The sequence below is a fragment of the Ananas comosus genome, linkage group 4, assembly GCF_001540865.1.
Source record: "Ananas comosus cultivar F153 linkage group 4, ASM154086v1, whole genome shotgun sequence".
Lineage (NCBI taxonomy): Eukaryota > Viridiplantae > Streptophyta > Magnoliopsida > Poales > Bromeliaceae > Ananas > Ananas comosus.
The window spans coordinates 14097177-14112495 of record NC_033624.1 but is presented as its reverse complement, the minus strand read 5'-3'; the positions used below and the strand labels follow the sequence as shown (position 1 = coordinate 14112495).

General features: G+C 38.4%; 2 protein-coding genes and 1 pseudogene across 2 annotated transcripts; 2 read left to right on the top strand and 1 right to left on the bottom strand.

The window, feature by feature from the left end:
• Positions 1837-4617, top strand: LOC109709137 (putative two-component response regulator ARR19). The gene is made up of 4 exons (XM_020231203.1): positions 1837-1951; positions 2283-2720; positions 2842-2918; positions 3931-4617. Exons 1-4 carry the CDS (start codon positions 1837-1839, stop codon positions 4615-4617), a joined length of 1317 nt encoding a protein of 438 aa, XP_020086792.1.
• Positions 6532-9233, top strand: LOC109709045 (annotated as a pseudogene).
• Positions 12840-14502, bottom strand: LOC109708526. Its single transcript, XM_020230315.1, has 2 exons — positions 13646-14502; positions 12840-13407 (listed from the first exon to the last, which is right to left on the bottom strand). The coding sequence occupies exons 1-2, from the start codon at positions 14346-14348 to the stop codon at positions 13049-13051; spliced, it is 1062 nt and encodes a 353-aa protein (XP_020085904.1). The 5' UTR covers positions 14349-14502; the 3' UTR covers positions 12840-13048.

Sequence of the window (15319 nt, the reverse complement as noted above, 5' to 3'; positions counted from 1 at the left end):
AACAAACGCACTTACCTTAATTGAATTATATTATCTCAATATTAATAAATAATTAAATATAAAAATAATCCCAAAAAAAAATAATACCACAGGACATCCACCACGCGTGAGACAGCTACATTTTTGGAGTCAAACAAAGTCAACCAACCGACACGTGTCGATTTCGACTCCACTAAACCGGTGATATTTCCCATCGTGATTGATGACGTGGCCATTTTTAACTCGTTGCGGGAAAAAGTAGCGGATTCCACCATTTTTTTCAAATGGAATTTGTTCACACGGGAGGAATCCATTACCCGTGGGTCCCACCACGGTGGAACAGTCCAAGTGATCCCCACGTCATTTGCTAACGGAGCATAACGGCGCTAATTTTTGTTCCATTTTGGAGCACTTCGAGGTACTCGGGTTAAAAATGTAAAAAGATCCCCCAAATATAATGTTATTGTGAAGTAATCTTATATGGTTTTTTAGATGGTATAAAAAGATGTGTAACTTACTAAACTAAGGCTATTTTAATTTGGTTGTTCAATCTTTAAATTTAAATTTTACTTTCTATTTTTTTAATTTGTTTGATTTGAGTCAGATAACAATACTTTTTCTTCAAAATTTAAGTTAATTACTTACTTTAATAAATTTATAATCGTAAGAATTATATAGAGTATATTGATTAAATATATAAAGATAAACAGCGTATTCAAATTTTAAAGTAAAAGTGTCGCCGATTCACTCAAAATCAAACAAGTTGAAATGTTAGATAATAATATTTTTTTTTTTAAGAGATAGATAGCACGTCACCCGCTTCGTTTATTTCATTAAGAAATAAATTTAGCTGGAAATATAAATCAACTAGAATTCAAACTTGCATTAAGAAATAAACTTAGCTGGAAATGCGAATCAGCTAGGATTCGAACTTGGGACTTCGAATATCAACCACCACGCCCTTTGCCATATGCTATAGAGACGGTCAGTAAAGATAAAATATATATATATAAAGACTAGATAGTTAATTCAAAATAGTTCATAATTCATATAAGTTATATATATATTTATTTTTAGATAAATATATAAAATTTATGGAAACTATAGCCTATATTCATTTAACTATCCTCCCTTCGCAAATTCATGGTCCATAATCAAAACATCTTTTCCAAAATTTTAGTCAATCTAGTTAATCAAATCAAAATTTCGGTTAAATTAGTAAATTTACGGAATTTTTTTATTCCCAAGTTCATCATTGTTTTTTTAAAAATAAAAAAATAAAAAGAATGTAGATGGCGTGGGCACGAGAAAACGGAGTCTATTGCTGAAGGGGCTATTAAAGAACGGGATATAGGTGGGGGAGTCTTCATCCAATTTTACACCTTTTTTTTAAAAAAAATTCGGCAAGGGAAAGGGGAAGGGAGGACGAAGGCAACTTTCCCAGCGTTGCCTTTTTGACCAGACGGGTAGAAGCAAAAGGAAACGAAGAGAGAGAGAGAGAGAGAGAGAGAGAGAGAGAGACAGAAAAGAGGAGCTTCTCTCCTACTTCCCTTATCTTTTTCATTTCTCTCTCTCTCTCTCTCTCTCTAGAAATAATAATATTTTATTTCATTCCTTTCTCGTCCCCTCCACCTACAAAAAGCCCCCGAAGACTTANCAAGTTCAAATTTTAGTACTATCTAATTTGTTTTCGGGAATTAAATGCGAAGGTGAAAAAGATGCACATTTTGCCAAATGGCCTCTCTCTCTCTCTCTCTCTCTCTCTCTAATATAAAAACTTACACATTGTGGCACACTGTTCTTCAACTTCTTGTTTTAAACCCTTTGATTCTTTTCCTAACATTCACATTTCTATATATGGGTGACATTATGGAACACTTTGTTTCCGATAATATAAAGCTTATGGTCATTGATAATGACCAAGCATTTCTTAAGGAGGCGAGAATGATGTTCTCCTCATGCAATTATCGAGGTTAGTTAATTTAATTGCTTTTTATTTTAACTTTCTAATGTTGTCATGCATACGACATCATTTGAATAATTTTGGGTTTTCTTTCTTTCTTTTTTTTTTTCAGTGACTACTTGTGCAAGTCCATTGTGTGCATTGAAAATTCTTCGAGAGCGCGGAGCGGAGTTTAATCTTCTATTAGTGGAAGTGCACATGCAAGAAATGGGAGGGTTTGAGCTCATTAGCATGATCAAAAAAGAATTTGATCTTTACTTTATTAGTAATGACTATATATTGATTGATTATATTTTGCTTAATTCCTTCGTATTTAGTTAACTTTTCTTACATAAAATAGCTCTTAAAAATTCAGTGATATCGGCCGATGTACGATTGGAAGTAATGAAGAGAAGTATCGAACTCGGAGCATGCTTCTTTGCGAAGAAACCGCTCGATATTAACACCGTCGAAAACTTATGGCAACATGTGTTGAACTTCAAGAAGCATTCTAAAAGAGAAAGTGTCGAGAGCGCTGGGGATAGAGAATTTCATCGTACCGATCGAGCGACGTTGAATGAGGAAGAAGAGAATAGGGTTGATGCTAAAGAGAAAGAGGGCGACACTCCGAAGCAAGAAGCGAATAAGGGATGCGCGGAGTGCAGTAAGGACACCACAGAGGGAGAAGAGAAGATGGAGAGTGAGGACGATAATTTGAGCAAACTAAGGAAGAAGCCGATCAGTTGGTGTTCCTTTCTCCAGCAAAAGTTTCTTGATGCACTTGAAATCCTAGGCGACGGTAAGATTATAATTGAGTTTGGACTTTGTTTAGAATTATAGAAACATATATATACATACATACATACATATATATATATATATATATTCCTCAATGGTTAATTGTAAGATTCTTGAATCAGATGCTGTTCCAAGCAAGATCATGAGATTGATGAATGTTGAGGGCATAAGTCGACAACAAATTGCAAGCCATTTACAGGTATATATTGATTATCTAACTTCCACTTCAACTTTTACTATGCTTTGTTTATTTGTATTTAGTTTATTTGTATTATGTATGTGTGTGACAAATGTTGTCGCTATATATAGTAAAATTTTTTCCACTGGAAAGCATTAATATATAGTTTTTGAAGTGCATTTACTCTTCTGCTAAGTAGATATATACACTTATAAATATGTTCTTTGTGCTTTTAACTCACTCGTATATTCACAGTAGAGAGAAGTAACTGCATGCAACCTGTTGAGTGCTATGAATCCAAGATTTATCGGTTATGCTAATAAATTTTTACTTGGATATAGGTCAATATAAGATGAAAAATAGATAGTGTATAAAAAAAAAAATAAAAAAACTTAGAAAACAAATCTCTAGAGATTGGGTAAATGCAAAATAATTAATTATTCAATTTGATGATTCCTAAATTAGCATAATAGTTGAGAGCAAAATGTAAATCCTACTTAACATGACATTTTCCATGTAAGTGTATATCTATAGTAGTTTTCATTTTTTGACGCATGAAAAGAGGAGGTTCAAAAAGAGAATGAAAGCAATCTATGTAAAGTGTAGATTTGTCATTTATCGCGCATCACAGATTTTTTTTTTTCTTCTTTTTTTGTCGAATGCTATAACAGTTAGTTAAGTCAAGAAAACGGTAAACACTTGTCGTTTACGTGTTTTGTCAAATTTAGTTTGTCTATTCTTAGTTCATTACAAAAAGAGATTTAGAATTTTGTTTTCAAGTGATTGATAGTTGGATTTTTGTTATTTTCTATCACTTGACGAAACCTTTATCTTTTTTAAAATATATTTGTGTTCAAAATATAGTTATTGAGTTAAAATTTTGTATAGGCAATTCTACCTTCATATATATGGCAATTCTACCTTCATATATATTCTGAAAGAAAATTTGAAACAACTTCGCAAATTCTTTCTAAGTGTTATTTTTTCTTCTGACCTAATATTTCATGCTAACATCTTATCTTTTCATATGCAGAAACATCGAAAAAAGAAGGGATCAAACAATACATTCACTCCAATATATTGTGCACAAAACATTCAAGGAAGCAACTTCATCAATCAAATCCCTAATCAATTTGGACAACATGGAATGCACCAAACTTACTTATCCAACTACAACCAACAATATCTGCAAGGAGTAGTAACCCAAATTACCCCCGTTTATGCTCAAATTCCCTTAAGTTTCAACATTTATCCTTATGCAAATGTGTGTTATGAGAGATCTTATTTAGAGAATGTACAACTAAATGGATATGCAACATCAAACCCAACACAAGCACTTCAACAATTTGCGATGAGCCAACCACCAATTCTTGTTTCAACAATTGGAGAACTAAGTACTCAATCCCTAGCTTATGGATCTACTAATGATACATTTCATTATGGTGGCCAAACTTTTCAAGATCACGCGCCAAATTATGATTCAGTTGCAAATAAAGGAGAGTTCGGCGCTCATGAATCCTCAACATGTGAAGTTGAACAACAATATTATTACGACAATATTAGTAATAATAATAACAATATGGTGGAGAATTTTCAGAAGGTAGTGGACGATGACGACTTCGGTGATGTAGAGAAGTTTGCTTATGGAGATGATCCGTGGCTTTCGATTCTTCAGGATGTTACGGAGGGCGGCTTGGACCTGGACATTAGTGATGTTTAGTTGGATAATGGGCATGTTAAAAGCAACGCTATCTATACAACTATTATGTAGGTTTACATCTTACATTCTAGCCTCTCAAAATATATAGATCTACTAACTTATCTCATCAACCTTTAAATTTTAAACTCTTGAATGACGGGGTGTAAGATGTATAATCTATAATAGGTGTACAGGTAGCGATTTTCATATGTTAATTATGTTTAATTTAGAACATTGCACTCTTACAAAATGTTTAAGCTAATTTAGACATATTAGAGAATGGAAGAAGTATATATTATTGTAAATTTGGTGATCTCTTAATGGTGTTTTCTTTGTTAGAGGCATATGTTATTCGCATTTAACTTGAAACATTATTGTGCGAGCAAAAAATGTTTATAATAACTTAATTATAGATAGTAGTATTGGTAAATCATACATTGTTGTAATTTGAAACTATGTTAATGGTGTTTTATGCATGAGAAAATAATGTGAAAACAATAGTTTAGTTCGTAAAACTATGTTACGATATTCGACAAAATTAGGAAAATTTGATGTGCAGATGACTAGTTAATTAAGGCCTTGTTTGGTATTATTGAAGTTTTTTAATTATTCTTCTTAAATGTAAATTCTATCCATTTATTGAGTTTGTTTACAAATTAATAAAAAATAATAATTACTGGAAAATTTTTTCCTTGAATTCTTTTGCACTTTTTTTTCATAAAATGCCCTTTGGCATGTGACCAGATTATATTATAAGATAATCATAATGATAACATTATATATCAACAATTTTATTTTAAAAAGTAAAAGAGGCAACAATACGAAATTTATCAACTACTATGCAAGATAAATCCCGCCACTGTACTCTTGATTAAACTTTTTAAAGAAGTTGTTTTAATTATACTTTCTAAATTACTTGTTTTTGTATCAATTTCTTTTGGTACAGTTTGAATTATTTAGTGAGTTTTTAGGAAAGTAACATAGTGTGTTTTTTTTACTCTTTTTTTTATAGTGGTTTCCCTTGCTTTAGTTTTTTAAATTCATTGGTTTCATGTTTGTTGTAACTTGTAAGGTTTTGTTTTATATAAGCACCAAGCACTTGGTAACTTGTAAGTTTTTTACCGTTAGATCTACGTCTTTAATCATTTTCAACAGTTAGATTATACTATTCAACCAACTGCCCACTTAACCGTAGGAGGCCCACATCATCCTAACCGCACATTCCTTATATACAAGTCGTGGCTACAAAACTATTATCAGTATTGGAGCCAACGTACTCATAAGTACTTTTCAATGCATGGAGCTCAATCTCTCCATATCATTTCTCTCTCTCTCTCTCTCTCTCTCTATATATATATATATATATATATATAGAGAGAGAGAGAGAGAGAGAGAGAGAGAGAGAGAGAGAGAGAGAGAGAGAGAGAGAGAGAGAGAGAGAGAGAGAGAGAGAGAGAGAGAGAGAGAGAGAGAGAGAGAGAGAGAGAGAGAGAGAGAGAGAGAGAGAGAGAGAGAGAGAGAGAGAGAGAGAGAGAGAGAGAGAGAGAGAGAGAGAGAGAGAGAGAGAGAGAGAGAGAGAGAGAGAGAGAGAGAGAGAGAGAGAGAGAGAGAGAGAGAGAGAGAGAGAGAGAGAGAGAGAGAGAGAGAGAGAGAGAGAGAGAGAGAGAGAGAGAGAGAGAGAGAGAGAGAGAGAGAGAGAGAGAGAGAGAGAGAGAGAGAGAGAGAGAGAGAGAGAGAGAGAGAGAGAGAGAGAGAGAGAGAGAGAGAGAGAGAGAGAGAGAGAGAGAGAGAGAGAGAGAGAGAGAGAGAGAGAGAGAGAGAGAGAGAGAGAGAGAGAGAGAGAGAGAGAGAGAGAGAGAGAGAGAGAGAGAGAGAGAGAGAGAGAGAGAGAGAGAGAGAGAGAGAGAGAGAGAGAGACAGAAAAGAGGAGCTTCTCTCCTACTTCCCTTATCTTTTTCATTTCTCTCTCTCTCTCTCTCTCTCTAGAAATAATAATATTTTATTTCATTCCTTTCTCGTCCCCTCCACCTACAAAAAGCCCCCGAAGACTTATCCCGTTCCTTGGCCCTCTCCCAACCCCTTCCCCCCCCCTCCTCTCCTCACCCCTTCTTGTTCCATCTTTCATTATTGTTGTTGTTTGTTGTTGTTGTTATTATGTGCGGTGGTCCACAGAAACCCTCGCGATCGCCATCCGCCATGAGCGAGAGCAAGCCCTCGGCGGCGGCGGCGGCGGCGGATGCGGAGGGGGCGGCGCTCCTGCTCGAGCTCGCCGCCTCCGACGACGTCGAGGGGTTCCGGCGCGCGGTGGAGGAGGGGGGACTGCCCCTCGACGTGGCCGCGCCTTGGTACGGGCGCTCCTTCTCCGGCGGCGGGGGGCGGATGAGGATGGGGGTGGAGCAGCGCACGCCGCTCATGATCGCGGCGCTCTACGGCGGGGCCGCCGTGCTCGGGTACATCCTCTCCGTCGCACCCGGCGAGGCCCTCCGCAGCTCCCCGTCCGACGGCGCCACCCCCCTCCACCTGGCCGCCTCCGGGGGATCACCCTCCTCCCCCGCCCTCGTCCGCCTCCTCCTCTCCTCCTACTCCGCCGATCCCGACGCCCTCGACCTCTCCGGCCGCCGCCCCGGCGACCTCATCCCCCGATCCCTCCCCGCTTCCCTTAATTCCAACCCTGGTAGCCCCCTCCACCTCCTCCTCCTCAAATCGCCCTCGCCGTCGCCGTCGCCGTCGCCTCCCTGGAGCGGGAGCGGGAGCGCGAAACCGTCGTCGTCTCCGCCGACGCCGAAGAAGGAGTACCCGCCGGACCTGACGCTGCCGGACATAAAGAACGGGATCTACAGCACGGACGAGTTCCGCATGTACGCGTTCAAGGTGAAGCCGTGCTCGCGCGCGTACTCGCACGACTGGACGGAGTGCCCGTTCGTGCACCCGGGCGAGAACGCGCGGCGCCGCGACCCCCGCAAGTTCCTGTACAGCTGCGTGCCCTGCCCCGAGTTCCGCAAGGGCTCGTGCCGCCACGGCGACGCCTGCGAGTACGCCCACGGCGTGTTCGAGTCCTGGCTCCACCCGGCCCAGTACCGCACCCGCCTCTGCAAGGACGAGACCGGCTGCGCCCGCCGCGTCTGCTTCTTCGCCCACAAGCCCGACGAGCTCCGCGCCGTCAACCCCTCCCTCGCCTCCGTCTCCGCCGGCCTCGCCCTCCCCTCCCCTCGCTCCTCCAACGACGCCGCCGCCGCCGCCCTCATCCTCTTCCAGCAGCAGCAGCAGCAGACCCTGCCGCCGTCGTCGTCGTCATCCCCCTCCTCGTGCTGGCCCATGGACCAGCAGCCGGCTCAAGGCCTCGCTCAGCGCCCGCGATCTCGACTTCGAACTGGACCTGCTCGGCCTCGAGGGCTACCAGCAGAAGCTGCTCGACGAACTCTCCTCCAATTCCAATTCCATTTCCATTTCCAATCCCAATTCGTGCGGGTCCCCCCGCACCGCCTGGCCCGCCGCCAACTTGCTCGACCCCCTCGTCCTCTCCCAGATGATGCAGCAGCAGCAGCACAACCACAACCACCGCCACCACCAGCAGCAGCAGCAGCCTCAGCTGCTCTCCGGCGGCTTCGGATCCAATCTCCCCTCTCCCTCCCCGCCGGCCGACCACTCCACCATGGCCAAGGCCATCATGAACTCCCGAGCCTCCGCTTTCGCCAAGAGAAGCTACAGCTTCTGCGACCGCGGCGCTTCCTCCGCCGCCTCCCCGGCCCGCGCCTCGCCCTCCCCGCCGTCGCTCCTCTCCGACTGGGCCTCTCCCGGCGGGAAGCTCGACTGGGGAATTCAGGGGGAGGAGCTCAGCAAGCTCAGGAAGTCGGCGTCCTTCGGGTTCCGCACCAACCAGAGCCCCGTCTCTGCTCCTCCTCCGCCCTCCGCAACCCGCTTGAGTTCAACCGGTTCCAGTTCGGGTCACGACGAGCCCGACTTGTCCTGGGTCCAGTCCCTCGTTAAAGATGGCCCGGCCGCTCCGCCCACCCGCCTCGGCCAACTCGACGCCGGCCGCCACTACTTCCACGGCGCCGACCAGGAGCAAATGGTGGCCTAAATCCCCACCAGGAAAAAAACAATAAAATTAAAATAAAAAGAAGAAAAAAAAAATTTAGTAGAACGCATTCTATATAAAGATAGATACATCTCTCTGCAACGTGGGAGATAAAGCATCTGCTAATTTCTCTCTCTCTCTCTCTCTCTCTAAAGAGTAAAGAGCAGCGCGAAGAAGATGACGATGAAATCTTCCAAACTGACATGATCATTGCTTCATTATATTCTTCTTTTATTATTTCATAATTTTTAGAGGAGGCAGTCCAAAAATATTATTACTTGTATTAATCAATCATCACGAACAAAAGGATTTTCCCTAAGGGGAGTTCTAAAGCTGATGAGAGACAGGCCTCTTTGTTCTTTTATTCATATATAATATTTATATTAATTAATAGCTGTTTAATTTCAAGCTCTTTGATTTTGATCCTGATGAGAGGATCATCATGCATATGTATGTATAACTCTATAAATGTACTGAGCGAGTGCTCAAGGATCTTAACAATTTGGTGTAGCTGGTGCAATATTTTTCATTTTTTTATTAATATTATTCAAGAGAAATATCTCTAATCTCTAATTAGGATTCTATTATTCATGTTGTTTCGATTGTGTTATATATATATATATATATATATATATAGGCCATGGCTACTATACTATTATGAGTATTGGAGTCCTCGTACTCATAAGTTGTTTTCGATGATGGAGCTTCCGAATCGACGATCCACTCCGTTAAATATGATCTAGAGTATTTGAAACTTCTAGAAAATAAATTTCGTAAATTTTTGAAATCATATAAAGTCCATCAAGTGGGCATAAAATGAACGGTCAAAATCGAACGACGTCCTAAAAAAGGATGATTGGATCCTTCAATTCCAGATCGGAGTTATTGATCTTTATCTATGCAGTGAATAGAATTTTCTATCAAAAATTCAACAAATTTCGATTCTTTTACGCCGTTAAACTAGCAAGTATCCCATACCGGCCGTTAAAAATTGTCAAATTTGAGACCTCTTGATCGTAAGGTAAATGATGTCGAAAANCTAATTAGGATTCTTCTATTATTCATGTTGTTTCGATTGTGTTATATATATATAAATTTTTTTTTTTTTTTCAAATCAAAAGAGCGATGGTGTACGCTACTATTATACTGTGTTTAGAGCGGTAGCGGAAATTTTCGTTGCTATTTTTAATTTATTTTCTATCAAACACTGCCTTAAAAAGGAGTTGTTGAATTAATTAAATTCCATTTGATGATTTGTATCTTAAAAGATTTGTATAAATCGCGCCAAATTAAGTAAAACTTTTAGAAAATATATCTTGGTTTCAATCAAGGAAACAAGAATCGCTTCTTTCCTAACAATTTGCTTGTGGATCATATGAGCTTTTATTCTTTTTTTAAAAAAAAAAATTTGTTTGTTTCGTATGTAGTAAGTGTGTGCTTGAATTAATCATCATGTAGCTTTCAATTTTTCAGGTTAGCATTAAACAGAGGATATTAAATTAGGTCCCAAGTGGGAGGTTGTTTAGGTAATAATTCTTTAATGATTACTATAAAATAAGTAACGTGGAAAATAAAGGTGATAGGACTTGGTTTTAAATTTAATTAAAGGGTTAATTTCACTGGTGCCCTTCAAAAGGTTGATAATATCGTAAATACCCTCACAAAATCAGTAATATCATAATTACCTCTTTAAATATATAGATTTTTTCAAATCTATCCTTATTTGCAAACTCCGTCAAATTCATGTGAGATTAAAAACTAATTACCAATTTTGCCCTTCATCCTTGAAAGGTGTTGGAGGTTATAGTGAGAAAATATATATTCAACTTCCTCAACTATAGACTATTTTGAAAAGATCCCTTTTTTTTTTTCCTTGTGTAAAAAACCCATTCAATTTTCATTTTTTTGATTTAAATTAACTCCATGAATTAAATTATATACGTTGTTCAAAACTAAAACACTCCATTAGCAACTAACTATTAAATCTATAATGTCTTTAAATAAAAATAGTTAAAGCCGTTAAATTTGATGAAATAACTAAAATTTTCATTCAACTTGAAAAAATAGTGTAATTCTAGATTTAATAATTAGTTGCTAATGGAGTGTCTTGACTTTGAACAAAATATCTAATTTAATTAATGAAAATATTTTAAACGAAATAAATAATAATTGAATGGGTCTTTATACAGGAAAAAAAATTAGGAAACTTCTTCAAAATAGCCTATAGTTGAGGGGGTAGAATATATTTTTTCTCACTACAACCTTCAACTCCCTTTAAGGATTAGGGGCAAAATCAGTAAGTAATTTTTAATCCCAGATAAATTTAACAGAGTTTACAAATAAGGGTAGATTTGAAAGAATCTATATATTTAGAGGGCTAGTTATAATATTATTAATTTTGTGAGGGTATTTACGATATTATCAATCTTTTAAAAGGTACCAGTGAAATTAACCCTTAATTAAATGCTCCTCCAACTTATCCAATACGGTATTATCAGATATATTTAATAGGCTATGGTCGGTTACCCAAATAGCCTGGAGTCATTCAATTTTTTTTACAAGCCTTTTAAACAAAATTATTATAATTTAATAGAATAAGGGTATAAATGAACAAAGGCCCTTTCAACTTTATTTGATATTGAAATAGGCCCTCTCAACTTTTTTCTTTTTAAAATTTTCTGATATCTCTAACTTTGAATTCTTTATTCAAGTTATTCTAGTTTGTTAAGTTGAAATTTTTTTTATTTAATTTAATAATCTTATTAATAATTAATAACTAAATAGTTTAATTTATATTTTAAAAAGTAATTAAATTTATTAAAGTTGACGCGTGTCGATAGCTGACGAATTTGATGAAAATTTAAATTTGTTTGGCTAAAATTACTCAATTAAAAATGATAACTTTTTTTAAAAAGTAGTAGTAAGAAAATAAAGTTGAGAGGACCACTCAAGTATGGTTATTAACTGAGGTGGTCTTGTACAATTTTTTTATTAATTGAGGGTGTCTTATACAAATTTTCCAAAAATCTAATACTAATGAAAAAATATTTGTTGAGTGCCATAATATATAATCCTTACTGTTGAAATGATTGTGATTGGCTAATAAATTGACTGGGAGGTGTTCAAATCTTTGCCTACAAGCATCCAAAAACATCATCTTGAGAATTTGTGAAAATGGATTGTGACATGGAGCATCTTGCCATGTAGAAAATTACAAAAATTTCTATGTCATGATAAAGAAGTTTAGGGCTTTGATTCAATTGATGCAATCATCTTTCTTTCCCATTCTAGACACTGCTTCAGAGAGGCCCAAAATTCTCCAAAAATTATTATTGGACATGATATCTTTCTTTTGTGCAATTAATTAGATTGTTTGACCACAATTTTGTTGAATCTTTCCTACTTCCTGGAAACTTCTCTCCACCATTGGTTCTTTGTATTTTTGTTATCCAAGCAATGCTTTTTAGGAAAGTGATATTAACATATTCTATTCATAGGATTAGTGTATCTTATCAAGTTAAGTGCATAAATACTAACGAAATTCAATAAATCTATCCGTCAATATATATTATAATCGCGTCAAAAATATCAACCCTCTAAGTGATTGATGTGTTGGTAAATTCATTTAATGTATTGGAATATTGCATGTAAAAACTAATTAAAGTGCTTCATATTATATATGTATATATGCTAATATATTATCACAGCATATCACTTTGGACATGTCTTAATTAGGAGTAGCTTTTTGTTCTCCTATATATCTGCATATTTTTCTTGATTTTTGTTTTGTTTTTTTTTTTTTTTTCCTTCTTCTTTTGGTTAAAGCCCATAGGCCTCCTATCCACATAATTAAAGTGATCACCATCCAAGTCCCCTCAACTGTTTGCAATAAATTTGTGGCTATGATGCTTCAGGAAAAGTCTCTCAATCTTATGGAATCAAGCAGGAATTTTATTGCACATGATAGCTACCTCAATGAGGCTTCAAACACTCAATCCCCTGACCCCTACAGCCCTCTCTGATTTGTGGCAGATGTCAAATGTTAATTCAGTGCAGTTCTTCAATGTGTTCTTGAATTTTGGTGCCCTATGAGATAACTTTCTTAGTCCAATAAAACATTTATCAAATAAAATGCATTGTAGCATACGCTCGTACTAATTAAACAGATGCATGTAACTATTAGTAACTGATTGCTAGCACAGTTGGTTAAGATAATAATATTATAAATGTACAGTTTGATTCCATAGTTACTGAAATAATATAAGTATTAGCTAAACATACATGCCATGCAAATTAGATCACAAATTTCTTATATTTTCAAGAGAAAGAAGCATAGGTTAGGAATATATAAAGAAAAAAAAAAGATGTACAATTTCATACATAGACTATATTTTTGAAAAGTTCTAGCGTTGTCTCGTTGAGAAGAAGATCAAGCAACTCCGATCCGATCTCGGCTACAACATCCTCACCACCTTCTTGGCTCCTCAATTCCCTTGAAACCCATGCAGTGTTGTTCCTCAGATCCTTTTCAATTAATCCGCATACATGTCCCCAAATATCTGTTACATCTGGGAAAACTCTTTCATGCTTGCTTGATCTTTCTCTTTTTTCGTCAACTTTGTGCAATCCCTCATCTCTTTGTATTGGAGGGAACGCGCAATCGAAGCTCTCGAAATTTTTTGATGTTAATTTTCTTCTTGAGCTTTGCTGCTTTGTTGGTGGATTCATTTCCTCTGCATCATAAAGATAATTTAATGGAGATGAGATTAGAATAGCAAGCTTCTTTTTTTTTTTTTTTAATGGCTTTTGGAATAACTTCTCTGTTCTATTATTTTGAAATAAACTAAGATTTGACCGCCGCGAAAAGCTTGTCGTTTTCAGGTACCGCTATTGAAACAACACTTCTATGGAAATTCTGTAGGAGCCAAAACGATTTCATTGAAACAATAATGAATTAAGACGAAACATTACCTAAAGTGGTTGAGTTCGGTATCGCGTCGCAATCATCGTCGTCGTCGCCACCATCATCCGCATGATCCAACACAGAAACAGGACTCGAATTCTGAGTCACACACTCTGCTTCTAATACTACGTCTCTTTGAGAAGATTCAAGCCCTTCCTGGTTACAAACCGAACGTGGCGCCGAATCATCCGTTTTACTATCTGCACTCCACTTCCTTCTAGCTTTGCTCTCTTCGCGACGACGACTCTTTTGTTCTCTACTTCCCTTATTCTTCTTCTTCTTCTTCTTCTCTCCTTTATCTTCGGGACCGAAGCTCAGAAGCAGAAACTCTTCGTTCTCTTTCGTTAAGTAAGTCGGTACTTCGCGAAACGACGCAGACGCTTTGATCTGCGACGGGCGGTATCTCTCGTTCAAGAAGCCGGGCCAGCTCTCGACGGAGTTGGTCGATCGGCTCCTGCCGATCGAATCGGTAGAAGCAGCGGACGAGAAATTCGGCATTGTTTCCAACCCCATGAGCCGGGCCACGATGCCCGGGCTCTGCGGGGTCTTCTCCTCGACTCTCTCTCGGTTTCTTATTACAAGATGGGCGTCGTCGCTACCGTCGGAGTTTCCGCATAGGAAGCGGCGGAGAATGCTGGATAGGCACCCCGCCGCGGCTTCGGGGGGTTTGAGCTTGAAGGGAGGGGGGGAGGAGGGAGAGAGGTTTTTCATTGTGAGAGGAGGAAGAGAAAGAAGGGGAGATGAGGAGATTGGTGTGGGGAATGATAATTTGTTATGAGTGATAGTTAAAATTAAAGCAGGGGTTAGTTGGAATGTATTTGAATTGGGAGAGGAGGGAAAGGAGGGGGGAATAATGTAGGAGAGTGGTAGAAACAGTAGGGTGAGACAATACTACTCTAGTGTGATTGTGAACTAAGGGCAAAAGGTGGGGAGTGGAGAGACATCCCTGGACCTGGTCTATGGATATGATTGTGAATTCAAGTTTCTCACCACAAGAAATTTTGTTTTACCAACCGCCTTTAGGGCAAGTGGTGAAGGCTCGACGGTTGGTATCTGAAGTCCCAAGTTCGAAGTCTAATTATTTCACATTTCCGACTACATTCATTCCTAACAAAAATAAATGAAAAACAGATAGCATGTTATCTTTCTCTTTCCAAAAAAAAAAAAAATTGTTAGAAACTAAAATTGAGTATCTGATGGACAAAAATAACTTATTCAGATGGTGCTACTGTATAATATATGTACAAAACAAATTTCGAAAGTTATTTGGTGATTGAGATAAGAAGAAATGAAGTACTCGTTGAGATGTACGAGAGTGCTTTGGTGGACCGGGTCCAGTCAAGAAGAAGAAACATTTTCTGAGGCGGGGTTTGTATTTGAAACTGATAGATGATGAGATGTTGGTGGCTTGGTTTTGAAAAAATGGAGTGGGGGAGTGGGGATGGTGGTGGGTGGGACCTGAACTGGTCCTTTTGGTCTCTCTGCCCAATTCATTTCATTTGGCTCTGCAATTTGGTCTTCTAGTTCACATCTAGGATCTGAGAATTCACAACTGTTGCTGTCAGGCAGGCCTTCAGTGGTCCTGCTCATGGTTTTGTTTTAATCGCGCCCTGCTGCTGTCGTCCGGAATGCTGTTTTTATAGGCTGCTGATGTATTAGCGTAATGTGCGAAGATTTATAAT

Bases quoted from the DNA above. Each gene is read 5' to 3' on its own strand.
- LOC109709137 (XM_020231203.1), top strand. From the start codon at position 1,837: ATGGGTGACATTATGGAACACTTTGTTTCCGATAATATAAAGCTTATG. The intron at 1,952-2,282 runs GTTAGTTAATTT...TACATAAAATAG, and splicing joins CTCCTCATGCAATTATCGAG to CTCTTAAAAATTCAGTGATA. The intron at 2,721-2,841 runs GTAAGATTATAA...TTCTTGAATCAG, and splicing joins ACTTGAAATCCTAGGCGACG to ATGCTGTTCCAAGCAAGATC.
- LOC109708526 (XM_020230315.1), bottom strand. From the start codon at position 14,348: ATGAAAAACCTCTCTCCCTCCTCCCCCCCTCCCTTCAAGCTCAAACCC. The intron at 13,408-13,645 runs GTAATGTTTCGT...TTTATGATGCAG, and splicing joins ACCGAACTCAACCACTTTAG to AGGAAATGAATCCACCAACA.